This window comes from Elephas maximus, chromosome 7 (genome assembly GCF_024166365.1).
Source record: "Elephas maximus indicus isolate mEleMax1 chromosome 7, mEleMax1 primary haplotype, whole genome shotgun sequence".
Lineage (NCBI taxonomy): Eukaryota > Metazoa > Chordata > Mammalia > Proboscidea > Elephantidae > Elephas > Elephas maximus.
This window is the reverse complement of record NC_064825.1, coordinates 131968933-131992204: the sequence shown is the minus strand read 5'-3', so window position 1 is coordinate 131992204 and position 23272 is coordinate 131968933. Positions and strand designations below refer to the sequence as shown.

General features: G+C 50.6%; 2 protein-coding genes across 2 annotated transcripts; both read right to left on the bottom strand.

Annotated features, from left to right (window-relative positions):
• Window positions 1–13781: 13781 nt before the first annotated feature.
• On the bottom strand, window positions 13782–18224 carry SMIM38 (small integral membrane protein 38). The gene has a single exon (XM_049892739.1). It carries the CDS (start codon window positions 17797–17799, stop codon window positions 17644–17646), a length of 156 nt encoding a protein of 51 aa, XP_049748696.1. The 5' UTR covers window positions 17800–18224; the 3' UTR covers window positions 13782–17643.
• On the bottom strand, window positions 18010–20195 carry LOC126080692 (uncharacterized). The gene is made up of 5 exons (XM_049891871.1): window positions 20190–20195; window positions 19975–20081; window positions 19727–19829; window positions 18626–18695; window positions 18010–18329 (listed from the first exon to the last, which is right to left on the bottom strand). Exons 1-5 carry the CDS (start codon window positions 20193–20195, stop codon window positions 18010–18012), a joined length of 606 nt encoding a protein of 201 aa, XP_049747828.1.
• Window positions 20196–23272: the final 3077 nt, after the last annotated feature.

The following is a 23272-nucleotide window of genomic DNA, read 5'->3' as shown; positions in this document are numbered from 1 at the left end:
AACAAGGGGACACTGGAAGGGTGTGCATCAGGTTGTGCCCTTTCACCATACCTATTCAACCCGTATGCTGAGCAGATAATTTGATAAACTGGACTGTATGAAGAAGAACGGGGCATCAGGATTGGAGGAGGACTCATTAACAACCTGCGTTATGCAGATGACACAACCTTGCTTGCTGAAAGTGAAGAGGACTTGAAGCACTTACTAATGAAGATCAAAGACCAGCCTTCAGTACGGGTTACACCTCAACATAAAGAAAACAAAAATCCTCACAACTGGACCAATGAGCAACATCGTGATAAACGGAGAAAAGATTGAAGTTGTCAAGGATTTCATTTTAGTTGGATCCAGGATCGACAACTCATGGAAGCAGCAGTCAAGAAATCAAAAGATGCATTGCCTTGTGCAAATTGGCTGCAAAGTGTTGAAAAGCCGTACCTTGGGGACTAAGGTGCGCCTGACCCAAGCCGTGGTGTTTTCATTTGCCTCTTATGCGTGCAAAAGCTGGACAGTGAATAAGGAAGACCGAAGAAGAACTGACCCCTTTGAATCGTGGTGTGGGCAAAGAATATTAAATATACCATGGCCTGCCAAAAGAAGGAACAAATCTGTCTTGGAAGAAGTACAACCAGAATGCGCCTTAGAAGCAAGGGCGGCGAGACTGCGTCTTACATACTTTGGACATGCTGTCAGGAGGGATCAGTCCCTGGAGAAGGACATCATGCTTGGTAAAGTGGAGCATCAGCCTGCAGGACCAGGCAGAGTTTCGTTCTCTTGTGCTTTAAGGAGCAGAAATTTAAATTTAAAGTGGGTGGCTTTAACAAACAAATTTATTTTCTCGCAGTTCAGGAGGCTAGAAGTGCCAGTTCAGGGCCCTGGCTCTAGGGAAAGCTCTCTATGTCGGCTCTGGTGGAAGGTCCTCTTCTCAGCTTCTCTAGTGTTCTCAGCGTTCCTTGGAGATCTCCACGTGGCGTCTGCCTTTCCCGGTTTGTGCCGCTTCTCTGTGTCTAATCTACTCTTTTTAAGTCGAAAGTGACTAGGTTTAAGACATGCCCTACATGGTTATGGCTTCATTAACATAACAAAGAAAACTCTATTCCCAGGTGGGATTACATCAATAGGTACCAAAAAAATCTAACCAAACCCTCCCCTCCCCACCCTGTTGCCATTGAGTGGATATTGCCTCACAGAGTAGAGCTGTCCCATGGGGTTTCCAAGGAGCAACTGGTGGATTCAAACTGCCAACCTTTTGGCCAGCAGCTGAGCTCTTAACTATGGCTTCACCAGGGCTCCTCCACAGGTACAGCGGTTCGGATTTACAATGCACATTTTGGGGGACACAATTCAATCCATCCCAGGGGGCAGCTGCTTCAGCTCTGAGGCCCAGGATGGAGGTACGATGCCTGCCCGCAGGGAGTTTGCGAAGATAACATGGACAGACCCACAGACACCCTAGGAAAGGTGCCTGGCCTTTATCAACTCTCAGGAAGCCTGGGGCCTGGTGACTGCCCTCAGATGCGGAGGCCAAGTCTGTGTCTGGCTCTGGGGATGACCTTTAACCCCTCAGCACTCACACCTTCCTCACCTGGGCTGGAGCGAGCACCTGCTGAAGTGCCTGTGGGCGGAGCTGAGGGCTCAGCCAGCAGCGGGGCACACAGTCAGACCCTGACTGAACAGGACCTCTAGGGCTCGTCTGAGCCCCACAGGGCTGAGCCCGGGGACTGCCTGCCCAGCCATCAGCCCAACTCACCCTGTCTGCTCACCCCGGGAGGTTGGACTAGGAGAAATGAACCCACGCAGGGACCAGCCTAGAGACCCCGCCTCAGGGAACAGCGGGAGGAGTGGGCTGTGTTCTAGTTGGTGAGTCAGACAATATAAGGAAGGAGAGGAGGAAGGGAAAAAGGAATGAAGGGAGGGAGGAAAGGAGGGAGGGAAGAAAAGAGGAGAGAAAGAGGAAGGAAAGGGAAGAAGGGAGGAAAGATGATGGAACAGAGAAAGAGAAAGAAAGGAAGAGCAAGGAAAAGGGGGCAAAAGTGGGGGAGGGAAGTAAGAGGAGAGAGAGGAAGGAAGGAAGAGGGAAGGGGGGAGGGAAGTAACATCACAAATTCTATGATGAAAAGTGTTGTTGTTGTTGGGTGTCTTCGAGTTGATTCCACTCATAGTAACCCCAAGAGACAGAGTAGAACTGCCCAATAGGGTTTCCTAGGCTGTAATCTTTACGGAAACAAACTGCAACATCTTTCTCCCAAAGTGTGGCTGGTGGGTTCGAACCACCGACCTTCAGTTAACATCAGAGTCCTTAACCACTGCACCACCAAAAGTAAAGGTTAAATAAGAAGGTCAAGGGGACAGAGTGGCCAGCCAGGCCGGTGGACATGGGGGCAGTGGGTACCTGCATGACAGGAGGGTGCTCCCAGCGGGTGACACTGAGCAGACACTGGGATGAACTGAGCAAGCAGCAACTTGGGTATCTCAGTGGTTTGCTCTCAGCTCCAGGCCGCAGGGAGCTGCGTTCCCCAGGCCCCCCTGCCCCTGGTCCTGCGCAGGTTCAGGCAGCGGGTGGCCCTGGTGGAGGAGGGCGGGCAGGGGGACGCTGAAGCCCAGGTACGTCTCCCTGCCATCTGCTTGCCATGGTGCCCCCAGAAGGAGATGTCTCCACCATGCCCCAGCTCCTACCAGGACGCCCCCCTCCCAATGTCCCTCCAGCTGGGGGACTGGCAGGGGTGCCGGGTCCTTGCAGGTGCTCATCTCTGGGGGCTGGGAGCCGAGGAAAGGTGGCTCTGGAAACCACCATCACACAAATGCCCTAGGTAAGGCAAGCGCCATTTCTCCCTGGTTATGTCTTCTCTCCCCTCCTTCCAGACCTCACACGGTTTTTCTTCAGCTCAGCCTCCTCCGCTCCCTGCAGCTCCCCAAACAAGATGCAGCTCCTGGCTGATCTGTGAGTTGCCCGTGGGCAACGGGCAGAGGCCTGGGTGGTGCAAACAGTGGATATGCCACGCTCAGCTGCTCACTAAAAGGGTGATGCTTTGAGTCCACCCGGAGGAGCCTCGGAAGAAAGCCCTCGAGATCCACTTTCAAAAAATCAGCCTTTGAAAATCCTGTGTAGCATGGTTTTACTCTGACACTCATGGGGTCACCGTAAATCAGAATTGACTTGCCAGCAACTGGTTTTGGCACCCTCGAAATCACTCTTCCGAGGGCGTTCTCAAGCACTGACATCTTCCTTTTCTGCTTTTCCAAGCCAGACTTCTGGTGAAAAAGGGCCCTGCCACCTGATTGCATGGTGAAAGAGTCTAGTCAGAGAACCCCCGTTCTCCCCGAGACACTCCCAGCCTCCTGAGGCTGGGCGGAGGCAGAGAGGGCCTGGGGGCACATCTGCCTTTGCTTAGATCCATGGCCCACCCACAGTGCCTTCCTTGGGACACACCCATGGAGTCAGGGACCCCCTCTGCCGCAGAGATGGGACCCTGCTGATTGCCACCATCCCTCCCAGTGACTCCTGGTGAAACCCTGAGTCACTTACCAATGGCTGCTGGGATTATACTAGAGAAAAATAACCAGTAAGATACACATACAGATACAGTCAGGCAGACCCCAGCTTACGAAGGGGTCCTGTTCCGAGCCCTGCGTTGTAAGTCCGTCCTGACGAAAGTCGAATACCTCTTTTTTTTTTTTTTACTTTTCATCGTTATTGCTTTTTATTACCAGTACCTTTATAAATCTGATCTTCAAACATCTTCGAGCAAACATCTGAGAATGACAATGTTGGCAAATTACGCGGTGCAGCACTGTACCCAGTACACATTAGTAATGATAAGACGTACAGAAAAAAAAAAAACAGGTGGTCCTAAGTGCAGTTGGTCAAAACTCAAATACTCTGTAAGCTGGGAACCACCTGTAGATAGATTTATTTTCAGAAATTGGCTCTTGATTTTGGGGTGCTGGCAAGTCTAAAATCCCTGCATCAGGTGGCAGGCAGGATATTCCCGCAGGCTTTTGTCCCAAAATTCGTAGGTCAGCCAGTGGGAAGACAGAAGAGTGAGGGAGTTCAGGGAAGTGTCTACTGTTCGTCTGGAGGCAGAATACACCCTAGGGAAATGCCCTTTTTGCTCTTTAGGGCCTTCAACTGAGGGGACGAGGCCCACCCACATTGCTCTGCTTTACTTGAGGCCGACGATCTAATCACGCGGGACTATCCCATGACAGAGTCTAGACTGGTGTTTGACCAAACAACAGGCCACCACAGCCCAACCAAACGGACATACAAAATTAACCTTCACATTTACTATCTCTGAGAAACCAGCATGTTTTCTCCTACTAGCCGGTGAGAACTCTAAGCCCTTCCTTCTTTCCCTTCTCACTTTGGCCACCAGGAATCTGCAGCTCGGCTACAGCCGCCGTGGAGGGCGTCACAGGCAGCACTGGCATCCTGACCCGACTTGTCCCTAGATTCCCCTTCCCCATTAGCTTCTATTTTCCCCTGAACCAGACTTTTCATTCTTAGGTATATGTTACTCTTTGTATGTTTTTTCTGGAAAGTTCTGGAAGCTAATGGTGGACAGCCAGGCCAGCACCACACATCCTGGGCCCAGCCAGCCTGCCATGAGACTGCCATCACACAGCTGTCCTCCCAGCCATGGTCAGCATTTGCCGAATACTTCGGGACCAGGGGATGCTGTGGAGACAGCCTGGAAGGATGGCTTCCGAGGGCTCCCCGTGGAACCTGCTGTCACCGATATCAAGACCATCCTGAGGGATTTCACAAACAGCCAGAGACAGCTCACACGAGCCCAGGAGCCCAGGACCCTGGGGAAATGTCATCACCACCCTCTCCCACGCCGGCTCCAGCAATGAGCAGTCAGCTGGCTGCAAACTCCAGGGAGTAGATGCTTTCCAGAAGCCGCATCCCAAAACTCAAACACCCATGAGGGACGCTCCCCTACACATCCCACCGGCACACCTGCCCCGGCCCAGCCCACCCCTTCCCTGCCCTGCGGTCAACGAGGAGAAGGGGAAGAGGGTGGGAGTCAGGGAAAGGACCGTCCTTCTCTGCCTGGTGCCCCTGCTAGTTTCTGTCCCACTGAGAGCATAACAGGAACGGCTACAGGCTGGAGGGACGTGTCTTCCTGCCTGGTAGCGCATGTGTCTTACTGTTGCCGTTAGCTGCTGTGAAGCCTCCCCGATTCGTGGCTACCCCATGCACGATGGAATGAAACACTGCCCAGTCCTGCGCCATCCCCATGGTCGGTTGCAGTAGGAGCGTTGTGATCCACAGGGTTTTCACTGGCTAATTTTCAGAAGTCGATTGCCAGGCCTTTCTTCCTAGTCCATCTCAGTCTGGACGCTCCACTGAGGTCTTCACCCTCAGTGACCCGGCTGGTATTTGCAACCCCAGTGGCATAGCTTCCAGCATCACAGCAGCTGCATACAAGCCACCACAGCGGGACAGACTGACGGCCGGGTGGTGGTCGTGTTGCCTAGTCTGTGCTTATTTCGACTGGAGGTGGAGGAAGGGTTGGCATGGTGGGACAGGACCTATTGTCTCTCACTGGGGCAGGAATGAGTATGTCTGCACTGCCCAAGGATGCAGGGATTCTTATCATCTATTGTTCTCAGCTTTGCAGCCTCAGCCAAATTTTTAAGACAACCAGAAAAGTCCCATCCAACACGCTATGACACACTTCCCCTGGGGAGCTTTAGGGACTTCCTACAAAGAACAAAAACCCTGATACAACCCTAATGCACGGGGTCTGTGTGGGCAGGCTCTGTGCGAAGTGCTTTGCGGAAGACCGTGGGTCTAGGCCACTTGCCCACGTCACACGGAGCCGAGGGGCTGGGCTTCAAGCCCAGGGGATGGCTGTCTCAGGACACACACGTGGAGCCAGCACCTCCCCACAGCTGGATCTGCCAGAGTTCGGATCTCTGCTCTTACCTGTGGACTGGTCTTTCCTTGGCTGTGACTGACTCCATTTCACTTTTAGGGGGTTCTGACAAGCCCAGGAGATATCGGTAGTGCTGGCTGCTAGTTGTTGTTACTAGTCGCTGTCAAGTCGGTTCCAACTCATAGTGACCCTATGCTCAACAGAACAAAACATTGCCTGGTCCTGAGCCATTGTCACCATCTTTGGTATGTTTGAGGCCACCATTGCTGCTGCTGTTACTGCTGTCACGCGCCTTTGAGTCAGTTCCGACTCACAGTGGCCCCGTGTATAACAGACCGAAACACTGCCCGGTCCCGCGCCATCCTCACAGTCATTGCTATGCCTGAGCTCATTGTTGCAGCCACTGTGTCAATCCATCTGCTTGAGGGTCTTCCTCTTTTTCACTGACCCTCTACTTTACCAAGCATGATGTCCTTTTCCAGGGACTGGTCCCTCCTGCTAACATGTCCAAAGTATGCGAGATGAAGGCTCGCCATCTTCGCTTCTAAGGTGCATTCTGAAGGTACTTCTTCCAAGACAGGTTTGTTTTTTCTTCTGGAAGTCCATGGTGTATTCAATATTCTTCTCCAACACCATAATTCAAAGACATCAGTTCTTCAGCCTTCCTTTTTTGTTTTCCAGCTTTCACATGCATATGATTTGACTGAAAACACCATGGCTTGGGTCAGGTGCACCTTAGTCCTGAAAGTGACATCTTTGCTTTTTAACACTTCAAAGAGATCTTTTGGCAGCAGATATACCCAATGCAATGCATTGCAGCTACTAATTCTTAAAAGACCCTGAACAAGTAACCCTAAACCCAACAGCCAATTCAATGGGCCTGACTCAAAGGGGTATGAATAGCGAACGCTTGTGGAGTTAGACCATACAAGTATATCCCCCAGGAACTAGGTAAGCATTTGACTGCAGTGAATTTTTTAATTTTTCTAACAGCTGTAAGAGTTAAATGCTTGTACCCATTTTACAGATGGGAAAACTGAGGGCCCAGGGAGTTCCAGTCACTTGCCTGGAGCAACTAGCAGAGCTAGGATTTGAACCAGGTGGTCTGCTCTTAGCCACTGGGCTGCCTTGTCCTAGCCGTTGTTCTTCTTTTTACTTTTTAATCTTTATTAAGGAATAATTCACATGAAATACAATTCACCAATTCTAAGTGGACACCATCATGACTTTTCCCTATTCTCCCTACCCCCACTCCCTTGTATCCACCATCATCTTGATGGATTTACCTATTCCAGATATATAAATACAATTGTACAATATTTGTCCTTCTTTGTATGACTTCTTTTACTCAGCATCATGTTTTCAAGGTTCATTTATGTGGTGGTGTGAATAAGGACCTTATTTCTCTTTAAGGTTGAGTAATATTCCATTGTATGAAGGGACCACATTTTGTTTATCCATTCAGCCGTTGATGGGCACTTGGGTTGTGTCTACCTTTTGGATCTTGGGAATAGTGCTGCAGTGAACGTTGGTGTGCTTGTGTCTGTTTGTGTCCCTGCTTTCAAGCCTTTTGGGCACATACCTAGGAGTGGAATTGCTGGGTCATATGGCATTTCTGGAAACCCTGGTGGTGTAGTGGTTAAGTGCTATGGCTGCTAACCAAAAGGTCGGCAGTTCGAATTCACCAGGCGCTCCTTGAAAACTCTATGGGGCAGTTCTACTCTGTCCTATAGGGTCTCTGTAAGTCGGAATTGACTCGAGGGCAGTGGGGTTTTTATAGCATTTCTGTGTTTAACATTTAGAAATCACCAAGCAGTTTCCCACAGCAGCTGCCCCATCTTGTATTCCCACTAGCAGTGGACGAGTGTTATCATTTCCCCATACCATAACCAGCACCTGTTGTCTTCCATTTCCTGTTGTTGTTTTATAATAGCCGTCCTGGTGGGAATGAGTGGTGGTTTTAATCTGTATTTCCGTGATGATGAAGAGTGTTGAGCATCTTCCCACACACTTGTTGGTCATTTGTGTATCTTCTTTGGAGAAATGTCTATTCATTTCTTTTGCCCATTTTTTAGTTGAGTTGTTTGTCTTTTTGTTGTTGAGTGTGTCTTTCCGTTGTTGAGGTTTAAGCGTTCTTTATCAATTCCGGGTTCCAAACCCTTATCTTAACAAAAATCCTCACAACTGGGCCAGTAAGCAACATCATGATAAATGGAGAAAATATTTAAGTTGTCAAGAATTTCGTTTTACTCGGATCCACAATCAACACCCACGGAAGCAGCAGTCAAGAAATCAAAAGACGTATTGCATTGAGCAAATCTACTGCAAAAGACCTCTTTAAAGTGTTTGAGGACTAAGGTGCACCTGACCCAACCCAGGGTATTTTCAATCACTTCATATGCATGGAAAGGCTGGAAAACAAAAAAGGAAGACCGAAGAAAAACTGAAGCCTTTGCATTATGGCATTGGCAAAGAATATTGAATATACCATAGAGTGCCAGAAGAACAAACAATCTCTCTTGGAAGAAGTACAGCCAGAATGCTCCTTAAAAGCAAGGATGGTGTCTTTGTCATTTAGTGCCACCATAACAGAAATACCACAAGCGGATGGTGTCTTAGTCACCCAGTACTCCTATAACAGAAATACCACAAGTGGATGGCTTTAACAAACAGAAATTTATTTTCTCACAGTCTAGTAGGTTACAAGTCCAAATTCAGGGTGTCAGCTCCAGGTGAAGGCTTTCTCTCTGTGCCGGCTCTGGAGGAAGGTCCTTGTCATCAATCTTCCCCTGGTCAAGGAGCTTCACAGGCGCAGGGACCCTGTGTCCAGAGGATGTGCTCTGCTCCTGGTGAGGCTTTCTTGGTGGTATGAGGTCCCCAACTCTCTGCTTGCTTCCCTTTCCTTTCAACTATTGAGAGATGAAAGGTGGTACAGGCCACACCCCAGCGAAACTCCCTTTACACTGGATCAGAGAAGTGATCTGACAATCCCACCCTAATCCTCTCAATGTAAAATTACAATCACAAACTGGAGGACAACCACACAATACTGGGAATCATGGCCTAACCAAGTTGATACACACATTTTTGGGGGGACATAATTCAATCCATGACAGATGGCAAGACTTCATCTCACGCATTTTAGACATGTTATCAGGAGGGACCAACCCCTGGAAAGGGACACCATGCTTGGTAAAATAGAGGCAAAAAAGAGGAAGACCCTTGGCTTGATGGATTGACATCGTGGCTGCAACAATGGGCTCAAACGTAGCAACAATTATGAAGATGGGACAGGACAGGGCAGTGTTTTGTTCTGTTGTCCATTGGGTCACTATGAGTGAGAAATGACTCGATGGCACCTGATAACAACAAACTTTTATCTGATATATGGTTTCCAAATATTTCCTCTCATTCGGTAGTTTGTCTCTTTATTTTCTAGATAATGACCCTTGAAGCACAAAGTTTATCTGCTTTTTCTCTTCTTGCTCGCCTTTTGGTGAAGTTTTACCCCTATGCTTTCTTCTAAGAGTTTTGTAGTCTTAGCATTTATATTTAGGTCATTGATGCATTTTGGGTTAATTTTTGTATATGCCGTGAGGTAGGGGTCTAGCTTCATTCTTTCGCATGTGGAGATCCAGGTATTCCAGCACCATTTGTTGAAGAGGTTATTCTATCCACTTGAATAGATGTGGCACCCTTGTCAAAATTCAATTACCAGCTGTTGTCCTTTGATGCCCCCATCATCAAATGTGCCCCCAGATGACATCAGGAGCAGGTCTAGTGACTTCTGACTACCTTCAGAGGTTGCAGGTGCTCAGGCTCTGCCTCTCTGTCCTGGGGTGTATGGGTAGGTTCTCTGGTGGTCCCATGTGAGGCCCTCCGTCCTTCATGTCTCCAGAGGCAGAGGGTCTCCCTGGCTGACCCCTGCCCAGCCCTCTTAATATCTTCCCCTAGCACTCTCAGGGTCTCTTCCAGCTAGAATGATCTCAGCTGCAGATGGGGGCCCATATGTGAGGCTCACACTGAATCACCTTCTATGACATCATCCACTGGGCCCAGGGAAAGCTCCCCCATCCTGACCCTGCTGCATCTGGCAGTATGGGTTACCTGGGTTGTAGCCCTCACTTTGCCACACCATACCATGCTGCCAAGGGTTCCTTCCACTTTCAGAGTGCTCCAGGTGAGAGGCAGGCACTGTCTACCTTGCCAGGTACATCCCCAAACTCCAGAGAACTCAGGCCAGACCTTCCCAGGGACTCTTTCCAGAACCCAACTCCACAATGCACCCCCAGTCTCCATTATTGGTTTTTTCGGGTGGGCCACCCCCTCACCTGGCTGGAGGGAGTCAGCCAGGAGGGCAGCTGTCCTCACACTTGAAGGATTCTGAAAGCAGATTCCTAGGCCCCAGCCCAGACTTTCTAAGCAGGGAGTCTGAGCTGGGGCAGATGCTGCTGGTCAGGGGACCACACTCTGAGAACCACTGCCCGGGGCCAAGAACTCTAATTCAGAGGCTCATGTCAATCCCTCATTTTCATTTCTGGTCTTTGCCTGTATGGAACCAAATGTAGACGGAGTGGGGTGGAGGTGTCGACAGCACCTCTTTAGAATGATGGGGGAAACTTGCTGGTCTCTTTGGGGCTTCAGCTGTTGTTTTGAGGCAACATAAAGGGTTTCATCCAACAGCCTGTTGGAGAGGTTCGTAGAGAAGTGATTTGCCCACACGCAGTGCACACAGGCACAGCTGGGAATGAGCCCATGTGCCCTCTTCCTGCCCCGTGATGCTCTAAGACAAGGAAGATCCTGCTTCAGGCCCAGCTGGCTCCAGGAGATCTGTGGCAGAACAGGGAGCACTTTATCTCACTCTCCCTTCTTCCCTGGGAGTCCAGGTTTCTGGTTCTATTCAGCTATAGGGGAGGAGATGTGGGGAAGGAAGTTGGGAAATGTTTTCATTCTTCAGTGGCCCCCAAAGTACTTCACGGAACTGCGTTGAATTCTAGCCTCACCCCATTCTAGCCAGGTGACCTTGAGCAAGTCACATAAATTCCCTGGGTCCTGATTCCAGCACCTGTCATCCGGAGGGAGTACACCTTCCCCAGTGGGCTGAGGAAACAGAAACGCTCGGTAGCCCCCTTCTCTTCCACGCTAACCCCATTCCACATGTGACCTAACCAACATGAGGGGCCATCGGAGGCCAGGACTGTCTTGTCCACCCAGTTCACCCTGTGCCTAGCCCAACAGGTCAGGCGTGAGCGAGGGGAAGCCAGGCGCCCTGCACCAGCACCATCCAGCATGGGACCCTGACTGCCAGAGAGACCGCAGCCCGAGCCTTGGACCTTGTACTGTATCCCCAGCCCTCCCTGATGCCCCTCCAAGCGGCTGAGGCTCCTTCAGTAGGCACATCTGGCTTAAAAAGGAAATGGGCTCCTTCATGACTTAACTCTCCTTATTTTTAGCACCAGTGACTCATCTCCACCGTGCTCCATGGCTGTGCTCCAGCTGGCTGGTGGAGGCCACGCCTGTTCTCGGGCCAAGCAGGGACAGGAGGGCAGAAGGGTTGGGGCTGCTCCCCTACAGCTCTGCAGCTGGCATGTGGCTGTGATGTGGGAACCCAGTCCCTCCATGTGGCTTCAAGCAAGTACAGGATCTTTTCCCACCGACCCCTTTCACTCTCATAACTGGTAGTACATCAGGTATACTGTTCTTGTTGGCCCTGCCAGTTTAGGTGGGTTTCCTGTTTTTTCTATAGTGAACATGTATTTTAAAAAAAAGAAAGAAAGAAACAAGCAGGCTATACATACCAGTTTCAGAATGCCCGGGGCAGACCCGTCTCCTGGCTGCAGCAGAGGGTGGCATCTGTCTCGTCCCATCTAGGGACGTTCTGTGTTTCGTTCTGTTGTGCATCGGGTCACTATGAGCCGGAGCCAACTTGACGGCACCTAACAACAGCGACAACTTGTTTCTTTATTTCTTTTTTAAAAAATGCATGTTCACTATAGAAAAAAATAGAAAATCCACCCAAACTGGCATGGGACAATAAGAACAGCACATATACCTGCCACCGATTATGAAAGGGAAAGCAGTGAGTAGGAGAACATACTGTATTTGCTTGAAACGCATGAAGTTGCTCTGAATAAGACCCAGGAAACAATAACATGGGCTGCACCTGCGGAAAGGAATTAGTTGAGTGGGGCTGGGGGAAGGCGGGCTCGTTTTCCAGGACATGTCCTTCTGAGGCTTTGGGGGCGGGTGGAGGGGGGGAGAGAAGGAGGAGGAGGAGTTGAGAGGAAGAGAAGGAGGAGAAAAATAACTTGACCATTCCCTCAGATGCATTTCCAAAGGCAGTCGAAAAAAGCTACATCTAATTGCAACACAACTCAATAAAACAGCAATGACTGCTGTACGGCTGACTCCTTTGCCTTTTTTGAAAAAAAAAAAAGAGAAGACTTTAACGTCGTCCTATTTCTTCTCAATCGCTTTGTTTAGATTTTCTATCTCTTTTTATAAATTGTTATGTTTTCAAATTATTAAAATTGTTTCTATAGAGTTGAGCCAGTTTCTTGTGGTTATTAGAATCCCCTAGGTCTCTGTAAGGAGCTCCGATGGTGCGGTGGTTAAGCACTCAGCTGCTAACCGAAAGGTCAGTGGTTCAAACCCATGAGATGCTCCATGGGAGAAAAGACCCAGCAATCTGCTCCCATAAAGATGCCAGTCTAGGAAACCCTATGGTGCAGAAGTGACTTGATGGCACACAACATCATCTTTGTAGTTGTTTTCCCCGTAGACTTTATATGTTTTCTTCTCCTTCTTTCTTGAATAGGTTAGGATGGTGGTGTCCTTTTTATTGTTTTTTCTTCCCCTCCACCAAAACAAAAACATGAGAATATTACTAGCTGATTTTGTCACTTTTTAATTCATTAACTTCCTCTCTTTATTTCTTCCTTCTGTTTTTCTAGTCTTTTTTTCTTTTTTAATTTATTAAATTTTTATAAATTTAAATTTATTAATTCATCTTTTTTTTCTTTCTTTTTTGTCAATGTAAATATGTAAGGTGTCTTAGTTATCTAGTGGTGCATAACAGAAATACCACAGTGGATGGCTTTAACAAACAGAAATTTATTCTTTCACAGTCTAGGAGGCTACAAGTCCGTATTCAGTGTGTCAGCTCCAGTGGAAGGCTCAGAAGGCTCTCTCTCTCTCTCTCTCTGTCAACTCTGAAGGAAGCCTTGTCATCAATCTTCCCCTGGTCTAGGATCGTCTCAGTGCAGGAATGACCGGTCCAAAGGACAGGCTCTGCTCCAGGTCCCGCTTTCTTGGTGCTATGAGGTCCCCTTGTCTCTCTGCTTGCTTGTCTCTTTTATATCTCAAAAGAGATTGACTTAAGACACAACCTGATCTTGTAGATTGAGTCCAGCCTCATTAACATATAACTTCACTAATCTCACCTCATTAACATCATAGAGATCAGGGTTTACAACACATAGGAAAATCATATCAGGTGACAAAATGATGGACAATCACACAATGCTGGGAATCATGGACTAGCCAAGCTGACACACATTTTTGCAGGGGACACAATTCAATACGCAATGTAAGGCTATGACTTTTCCTTTAGAATTGCTTTAGCTGCATCTCACATGTTCTGGTATGCAGCAGTTACATTACCACCTAAGAACCCTCCTCTGGGAAACTCTCTTCTGTGTTCCCATAGCACCCTGTGCATTCACCCTCCAGAGCACTTTTACCACATATGAAGATCCAGCACGGCACTGTCCAATATAAAAATAATGCAAGCGACATGAGTAATTTTAAATTTTCTAGTAGCCACATTAAAACAACCAAAAGAAGTAGGTGAAAGTGATTTAATAATATATTTTATTTAACTCAACGTGCCCAAAATATTATAATTTCAGTGCATGATCAATACAAAATAATTAGTGAGAGATTTGGCATTCTTTTTCTCTACCAAGTCTTCAAAATCAGGCATCTATTCTACATATACAGCATATCTCAATTTGCACTGGCTCCATTTTCAGTGCTCAGTAACCACATGTGCCTAATATCTGTTTCCAGATCTCTCTGCCTGCTACTCTTACCTCCCAGACCGCAAGCTACCTGAGGGCAGGCACCTTGTCTTATTCAACATTGTATTCATGGTGCCTCCTGCATGATAAGCTCTCAGTGAGTGCTTGCTGACTTCGTGACCTCATCTACCCATCCAAGTAGCCATCTGCTGGCCATCACAAGCCTCTATGTTCCACTCACTCTATGTATCCACTATTCACTCTCTGGAGTCCCTGAGTGGTGCAAACAGTGAATGTGCTCAGCTGCTAACCAAAAGGTTGGAGGCTTGGGTCCACCCAGAGGAACCTCAGAAGAAAGGCCTGACAATCTACTTCTGTAAAGCCAGCCATTGAAAACCCTACAGAGCACAGATCTACTCTGATACATGTGGGGTCACCATGAATTGGAATCAACTTGATGGCAACAGGTTATTCACTGTCTCCCTTCCATGTGCTAAAGCCTGTATCTGTTACTACCATCTGAGCAGAGGGGTATCCCTGTGGGTTTCTAAGATGCGAAATGTCGGTCTTGGTTTTACATGTTCTTACTGGAACAAATTCTAAGAGGCCCCAAGGAGCCATGGGAGGCCTTGGGAAGCCTGACTCCAGGTGGGGCTGTGGAAGAATGTTTAGCATGGCTGCTACTCCTGAAGGGCAGACGAGGGCAAAAACAGCATGTAGGATGCCACAAAAGACAGTCTCCCAAATACCCAAAATAGTGGCCAAGATAAAAATCGTGATTGCAAAAAATGGCCAATGGGCCGGTAGTGGAGACTTCTATTTGCCTATTCGATATCTATTTTGCCCCTCTTCCTTTGTAACAGAAGCCTGACGTTATTCAGGGTGGCAAGAAGCCCAACTAACAAACATCGTTCTTCAGCCTCCTCAGCATCTAGGCGTGGCCATGTGACACAGTTCTGGTCTATAAGACATAAAACTGAGGGCTACTGGGAAATCTTTGCTTTCCTAACATAGACACCACCCCCTCTCTATCACTTTTTCCTTTCTCTTCCTGCCTGGAACTCATGCAAGATGCTTGGAGTAGCAGTACCCTTCTTGTGACCATCAAGACCAATGCTACACGCTAGGAGGGCAGAATAGAAATGCATAGGGGTCTGAGTCCTTGGTAATGTCATGGAATTTTCATACCACAACCTTGGAGTGCCAAACATCAGGCTTCTTGCTACGTGGAGAAGAAAAAGGAAAGGAGAAGAAACTATCTCTCTTTTAAATCACTGCCTACTTGTTGGTTACTTGCAGCTGAATACAATTGCTTCCTGACATAGGCCAGGTGGTACAAGTGGTTAGGCACGCAACTGCCAACCAAAAGTTGGTGACCTGGTTTGCCAGGACTAAGGGGTTTCCTAGGACCTGGGACTTTGAGTTTTAAAACCAGGGAAGTCCCGGGCAAATGGGAATGGTTGACTGCCCGACCTTGATCAGGACACATTATGACAACAAGTGTGATTTTCCTTCCTTAAAGAGAGCGACAAAATCACACGCAATCATTTTAAAGACGGTTGGACGTCTTCCTTAAAGAGCAATGTGAATGGTCCCTCCCTACCCAACCTTACGATCCGGCGAGAGTGTCCCGACAGGCCCCCTTGCCGACACCATGGCCATTGTCCTTGACACAGGGGGCCTGACTCTTGCCTGCTGTCTGGCCCTGGAATAAAACAATGGCTCAGAGAAGAGCTGTTCCAACAGCCCTAGAAAATCGCAACAGGCACGGTGACCCTGCCCTGGACAGACTTCCTAAGCTGTCATTAATAAGAAGGAACGCTTATCCGAACCACCTTCAATAGTCCCCTGGACCCTACCCCATCAAAACCTCTCTCTCCAGCGGTCCAGGAGAGGTACAGTTCCACCTCCTGCTGTCAGCTGCTTCCGTTGACCAGGTCCCTGGTTCCTGCCCTCCCTTCTTCCCTGGAACACAGCAGCTCCTGTGGGAGCAAAATAAGGCCTTCTCGGCATAGCTGAGTTCACTGGGTGCCACAAACACAGCACCAGCTGCGTCCTGGCTCCCGCCTGTGGCCCATTCAGCCACAGATGCTGCAAACGCGTGGCCCTGGCTAAGATGTCCCCAGTGCCCACCGCCAAGTGTCTACTTGCATGGGTCAGCGACCCCAGCTCCCTAATGGCCACGTATGGCTAGGAAAGGACGTCATGGTTGGCAAAGTGGACAGTCAGCAAAAATGAGGGAAGCCCTCCGTGAGATGGATTGACGTACTAGCTGCCACAATGGACTCAAACATGCCAACGGTCATGAAGACGACTCAGGACAGGGCAACATTTTGTTCTGTCGTACAGGGGTCGCCATGAGTCAGAGCCCGCTTGATGGAACCTAGCAACAACAACGGCCACCTAAGACTCTACTTCTGATTGACGCGCCAACTCTTCGGGGAATTCACCAGGGTCGCCAACTCTTTGCAAGGTTCATGTCTGGGTGACTTGTCTCGGGTGCCCTGAGCCATCCACCTCTTCCATGTTTGTTCCAAAGAGAAAGGTGCTGCTCATGCCCTTGCAGTGGCCTTCCGGGGACTTTTTGTCTCGGTCCATGTCTCCCTTTGGAGATGTCCCCAAGCATTGCTTCCATCTAGTGGTTCCACACAGAGGTACCAGCCCTGGCTGTGGCTCAGCATCTCTTAGAGGGTCCTAGGATATACAGATGCCCTGGGCCTTCCCTCCGCCCAGCAGGGACTATGACACAGTGGGTCTGGGGTGGGGCTTGGACATCATATTTGCTTAAATCTCCCCAGGTGATTCGCACCTGCGGCCAAGGCGAGAACCACTGTCCTAGTATAGACCTGCTCATTCACTCAGGGAGTGAATCTCAGCTAATGCGATGGGGAGGTGGCTGGGTTCCTGGACCCAGATCAAGTTTGCTGCCCTGTCCAGCCCTGTCCCTCTTCTCTAGCATGTCCCTGATGCACACTTAAACACCCTGTGGAGCACAAGGGCCTGGGTGTCTTGGCTTCTCCCTCGTGTCCAACAGTTTGCAGATCTCAGGGAGCTCTCCCAGCCCACCGTATTTGACCCTCATCATAACCTTCTGAGGGAGGGAGTATTGTGCCCATTTTACAGATGGGAAACTAAGGTTCAGGCAGGTAGAGTTTTCTCAGGATCAGCCGGACTGGAATTTGGGTCTCCCAAGGCTATCTTTGGACTCTACCTAGGGATTTGCCCTAGGGACCAGGCAGCTGTCTGCACTTGCTCTCTGGCCCCTGGGGAGGGAGGACATTTGCAGTGATGACAGAGACTAGAGGAGGCAGGTATAGCTTTGGGCAGCAGGGCTCCTATATCCCTGAGGCCCCTCTGCCCAGCCTGTATGGCTCCCCCGGCCCCTCTTTGCGGCCCCTCTTTGCGATTCCCAAGAATGTATTTATAAAGAATGGGAGGCAAGACCGATCCTCAGGGTCACTCCAACAGGAGACCCCAGAAGCTGGGGGACTGAGAGGCAGTGGGGTCCCTCTGTCCCCACACGTGGGTGGCCACCCCCACTGGGCACCCCTGGTCAGTCTGGGTAAGTGTGTTCCAACCAGGCCTCTCTGTGCCTACGGGTAGCTGTCTCAGGGATGGGAATCAAAGACCACTGGCTTCACACTCACCCCATCCCTGCAGGCCGAGACCCAGGCAGGACCTCCCACCTCGGGCAGGCCGGGCCCTGGGGCTAGCCCTCTCATCCCTCCCCGGTGGCCCTAGTCCTCCTTGGGCTTGCGTGGGAGCTGCCGGGCCAGTCTGTAGTCAATGAAGGCCCCAAGGCAGGACCACAGGAGGAAGCGAGCCAACAAGATAGCCACCAGCAGGAGTATGAGAGGGTCAGGGCCCGCACTGCCCCCAAACCCCGAGGCCATGCCCAAGACAGGGGGCGTGTAGCTGGCAGCCTGGGAACCCAGAACTCAGTCCAGCCTGTGGCCTGCAAGGCCCCCACGAACTTAGAGGGGTGGACCCCGAGGTGCCCCCAGCCACCCAGCAGCCCAGCCAGACTGCAATCCAGGGACCCCTGGCATGTGAGGGGACAGGCCGGGGACGGCTAACAGCCCCTCGGTCGAGAGGCCTGTGGACTATTCATCCAGATGAACGGCTCTCGGGGCGACAATGGCCGCATTGTGGCAGCGGGGGGACGCGAGGCTGCGGGCCGGCCGCCTCTCCCGGCTCCTCCTGCCCGCCAGCGCTGACGTAATCCCCGACACCTCCGGCCGGCAGCTGCTGGGCGAAGCTGGCCACCTTCTCCAGGGCTCTTTCAGCAGCCTGCGCCGTCTCTTCCGGCCCGGCAGACAATCGGGCTCTTTCTCTCCCCAATTAGCTATCACTTCTGGAGGCCGGCGCTGTCCAAGCAGCCTCCACAGGCTGGGCAGCAGCAGCAGGCCTGGTGGGCGGGGGGCTGTGCAAAAGAAAAGGGAAAGAGGGGGCACCACCAGTCAGCCCAGAGCCCAGAGGCGACCCGGGATGCACCCGGGAGCAATGGGCAGCGCTGACCTGGCCGACGGACAGCTCAGTGCTCACCAGGAAGAACCTGAACCCAGGGAGGACAGGCACCCTAGAAGGGGCCAGCCCCCTGCCCGCCTCCCAGCCCCGGCAGAGGCCTTGGATGAGAGCCCCGGACCCAAGCTCGGGCAGAGCACTCCACAGGGTCCCATCACACCCTCACAGCTGCCTAAGCCTGAAGCGAGGTCCCACCTGTCCTGGCTGTGTGGCCTTGGCAGGTTGTGCAACCTCTCTGGGCCTCGGATTCTTTACTGGGGCCATCCTGAGGACCAAGATAGGGAGGGTGTTTATCTCGTCCATGCCTAGCAAGTGCCTGGTGTGGGAGCACTCCCAGAAAAAGACGACAAAGATGATGCCCAGAGAAGCGCCCCCACACCATTTGTTAGATGACAGCATGTGCCCACCCTCCTCTGCACCCTCACACTTGTGTGTACAAGCACATATGCACACACACACGTGAACATAAGCAAACACATGCATGCACACATGTGCAACACAGACATAGATATGCACACATATGTACATGGGCAAACATGCACATATACACAGGCATTCACACAGGTACACACTCATGCAGGACGTGCACATGGACACATGCTTGCACACATGTCCGTATACCACATAGATTCATGCACACATACGCCTTATCTACAAAGTGGCCAGCTTTCCCAGCAGGTTCGTTGTAAGGAATAAATGCAAGGGGTTGGCCCCATGAAGTGAGACGTGGTGGGTGATGACGGTGCCGGCTTGTCGTCTTCACGGTAATGACCACAGCGAGCGCGCGTCATGCATTCACCATGTGCTGGGCGACGCCAAGCTCTCTTCTGCATCACACCTTCGAGCCCTCACCTTGGGAACGTACACGTCACCTAAGCTGACACATGCCACCTCAAAAACGCACTGTGCTCTGCTTGGCTCCGGATGGCAATGTCTTTCCGTGCTGCACACGTCAGCTCTGTCCCCGAGATGGGCCGGGCCAAGTCACCCACTCCATCTGCTGGCGTGATTCTCAGACCACGTTTTGCCCAGAGCATATTTTCCACACACAGAGATTGGAAGACCACTTCAAACGTATGTGAGGATGTAGATATTAGGAGCCCATCAAAAAGTCAGCAATCAAATAAAGCCTCTCACAAAGCAGTGATTACTCAGCAGGGCTTCCGGAAAGTTGCAAAAATCCCTCAGTCGTTTCCAAGAGAAACCACCTGTACAGGGGGCAGGGGTCTCAAGGGAGGAAGCGACAAGGAGCCCTGGAGAGAGAAACAGGCTGATTCCTAAGGGGCATTCACTCACCTGAGAGGTCGACATCTCCAGGTTGGGGCGTCTTGGGGAGCCCGAGCCACCAGCTCCAATCAGGCCAGAGCCGTCCTCACCCTCACAGCCCGCAGTGCTCCACCTGGCCAGGTGGGAACAAGGTGGCCTTGACAAAACCCTCTGTGTTTGCCAAGCGCACAATCAGACACGCAAAGTCAACAGCCCCGCTCATGTGGTGTACACGCACGTGAGATGATCCAGGGTCATGGCAGCAGGCCCCTGCTCACCTGGACGACCCCGAGCTCCATGAGTCAGCAAAGATGGAGGTCAGCGCGCCCTTCAGAAGAGGAAGGAGCTGCGGCAACTCCCAGGGCCGACGTCTCCTGAGAAGGATCTATGTGGAACCTGTACTTGGGGGACCTAGGGGGGCGAGGTGACCATTGCCTACATGGAAGACATAATCAAGGGTTAACTAAAGCACAGCCAACACGCCATCACTCACCTGCATTGGCTCATGCGGGGCCCACGTCACCCGTGAAGTCAGTGTTCCAGTGTACGCTACTTCACGGGAGGAAACTCCCCAGTCACCCTCTCAGCAGCAGCGATGGCGCATCTGGGGACACGGTCAGTGCCCCATCTGCCTCCTCAGATCCTCTCACCAGTGTCTATGCGCCCCGGGGTGGCGTAAACAGTTTACGCTCGACTGCTAACCGAAAGACTGGAGGTTCGAACCCGCCCAGTGGCACCAAGGTAGAAAGGCCTGGCAATCTGCTTCCATAAAGACCGCAGTCAAAAAAAATCTTGTGGAGCAGTACTCCTCTGTAACACATGGGGTCGCCATGAGTAGGAATCAACTCGATGGCAACTAACAACAACAACTAACTTAAAAGTTGACAGAACCCACCCAGGAGTCCCACAGAAGAAAGGCCTGGTGACCTGCTTCCATAAAGAGTACAGCCGAGAAACCCCTCATGGAGCAGTTGCACGCTATAACGCATGATTCTGCCATGAGTCAAAATCAACAAACACTGGGCCGCTAACTGAAAGGTCGGCAGTTGGAACCCAGCCACCCCGTGGGAGGAAGATGTGGCAGTCAGCTTCCGTAAAAATTAGAGCCTTGGAAACCATATGGGGCGGTTCTACTCTGTCGTCCTACAGAGTCACTATGAGTTGGAATCAACTCGACGGCAACCAGTTTGGTTTTTCCCACCCCTCACCCCACCCCGTTTCTCCCAGGTGCACCCTTGTCCTCAATCACCTGTCAAGGATGGTGAGCACCTCTATCAGCAATTTCTGGAATGTTTGTTCCCCCCCGCCCCGTCATGGATTGAATTGTGTCCCCCCCAAAATATGTGTCAATTTGGTTAGGCATGATTCCCAGTATTGTGTGGTTGTCCTCCATTTTGTGATTTTCCTATGTGTTATAAATCATGATTTCTGCCTGCGATTACAGAGGACTAGGGTGGACTGTAACACCCTTGCTCAGGTCACATCCCTGATCCAGTGCACAGGGAGTTTCCCTGGGGTGTGGCCTGCACCACCTTTTATCTTACAAGAGATAAAAGGAAAGGGAACCAAGCAGAGAGTGGGGACCTCATACCACTGCGAAAGTAGTGCCAGGAGCGGAGCACATCCTTTAGACCCAGGGTTCCTGCACGGAGAAGCTCCTAGTCCAGAGGAAGATTGATGACAAGGACCTTCCTCCAGAGCTAACACAGAGAGAAAGCCTTCCGCTGGAGCCGACACCCTGAATTTGCACTTGTAGCCTACTAGACTGTGAGAGAATAAATTTCTTTCCGTTAAAGCCATCCACCTGTGGTATTTCTGGTATAGCCACACTAGATGACTAAGACAGTCTCCTAACAAAATATCACAGAGTAGAAGGTTTAAAGCACTCACATTCTTTCTGTCACAGTTCTGGGAGCTACAAGTCCGACTTCACGGCATTGGCAGGACTAAGCTCTCTCTCGGCTCTAGGAGAAGATCCTTCCTTGTGTCTCTCAGATTCTGACAGCCCCAGGAGTCTCTTGGCATTCCTTGGCTTGGAGACGTATCTTCACAGAGCATCTGTCTACCCCCTCTGTGGCCCTGCCTTCATATCTTTTCTTGCCTTTTATGAGACACCACTCATGTGGGATCAGGACGCACCCCACTCTGGTAAACCCTACTCTGGTAGAAACCCTGGTGGCTTAGTGGTTAAGTGCTATGGCTGCTAACCAGAGGGTCAGAAGTTTGAATCCACCAGGTGCTCCTTGGAAGTCTATGGGGCAGTTCTACTCTGTCCTATACGGTCGCTATGAGTCAGAATTGACTCAACGGCACTGGGTTTGGTTTTTTGGTTTCTACTCTGGTGTGGCTTAACTGATAATATCTTCAAAGATAGGCCGTATTTACTAAACAAGGTCACATTCACAGATGTACGGCTCAGGACTTCAGCATATCTTTTGGGGGACATAATTCAACTTATTCATCACTCATCTGTCATATGTGGCTTGCGTGAGGCTGTGATGCTGGGAGCTATGCCACTGATATTTCAGATTCCAGTAGGGCCATCCACGGGGGACAGGTTGGACCCACACCTGGATCCACAATCAACGCCCATGGAAGCGGCAGCCAAGAAATCAAATGATACACTGCTTTGGGCAAATTGGCTGTAAAAGACCTCTTTAAAGTGTTAAAAAGCAAAAATGTCGCCATGAAGACTAAGGTGTGCCTGACCCAAGTCATGGTGTTTTCAGTCACCTCAAATGCATGCAGGAGCTGGACAACGAATAAAGAAGAATTGAAGCCTTTGAATTGTGGCGTTGGTGAAGAATACTGAATATATCCAATGGATGAACAAATCTGTCTTGGAAGAAGTACCACCAGAATGGTCCTTAGAAGCGAGGATGGCAAGACCACATCTCACACACTTTGGACATGTTATGGGGGGACTAGTCCCTGGAGAAGGACATCGTGCTTGGTAAAGTACAGGGTCAGCAAAAAGAGGAAGACGCTCAACGAGATGTATTGACACAGTGGCTGCAACAATGGGCTCAAGCATAACAACAATGGTGAGGATGGCGCAGGACGGGGCAGAGTTTTGTTCTGTTGTGCACAGGGTCGCTATGAATCAGGACCAACTCGACGGCACCTAACAACAATTCAATAACCGTGAGTGAAATCTTTCCACAGGTGAGATCCACGGAGAAGGGTGGGGGAGGCAAAAGCAGCTCAAGGCCATGCGGGGAAAAAGCCCGGTCCCCCCCAGGACATGATGGGTGACAGCCCCAGGAAGGACCCTCAAGGACTCCATTCCAGTTGCCACTGATGAGCCATTGCCAAGCTGGGTCTCCATCAAAGTGTCACTGCCGCGCTCTGGGCCTCAGCTTCTTCATCTGTAAAACAGGATAATAGACTTCCCTCCCCTTCTTGTGCAAGCAAGGCTGGCATAAGAGTGCCTTGCAGAGGGAAAAGCCCCGCTGAGGTGTCACAAGGAGCAAGTAAACTGCCCTGCCTCAAACGCAGGATCTGCACCCCGGACCCAGTGGCCCAAGTGCAGCTCTGCCACCCAGGGGCTCTCGGTCATTCACCCAGGGGGCCTCG

Coding starts and splice junctions, on each gene's coding strand:
- SMIM38 (XM_049892739.1), bottom strand. CDS start 17,799: ATGGCCTCGGGGTTTGGGGGCAGTGCGGGCCCTGACCCTCTCATACTC.
- LOC126080692 (XM_049891871.1), bottom strand. Junction 18,696..19,726: donor TGGAGATGTCGACCTCTCAG/GTGAGTGAATGC, acceptor CTTGGTCCTCAG/GATGGCCCCAGTAAAGAATC. Junction 18,330..18,625: donor AGGCCACACAGCCAGGACAG/GTGGGACCTCGC, acceptor TCTTTTGCACAG/CCCCCCGCCCACCAGGCCTG.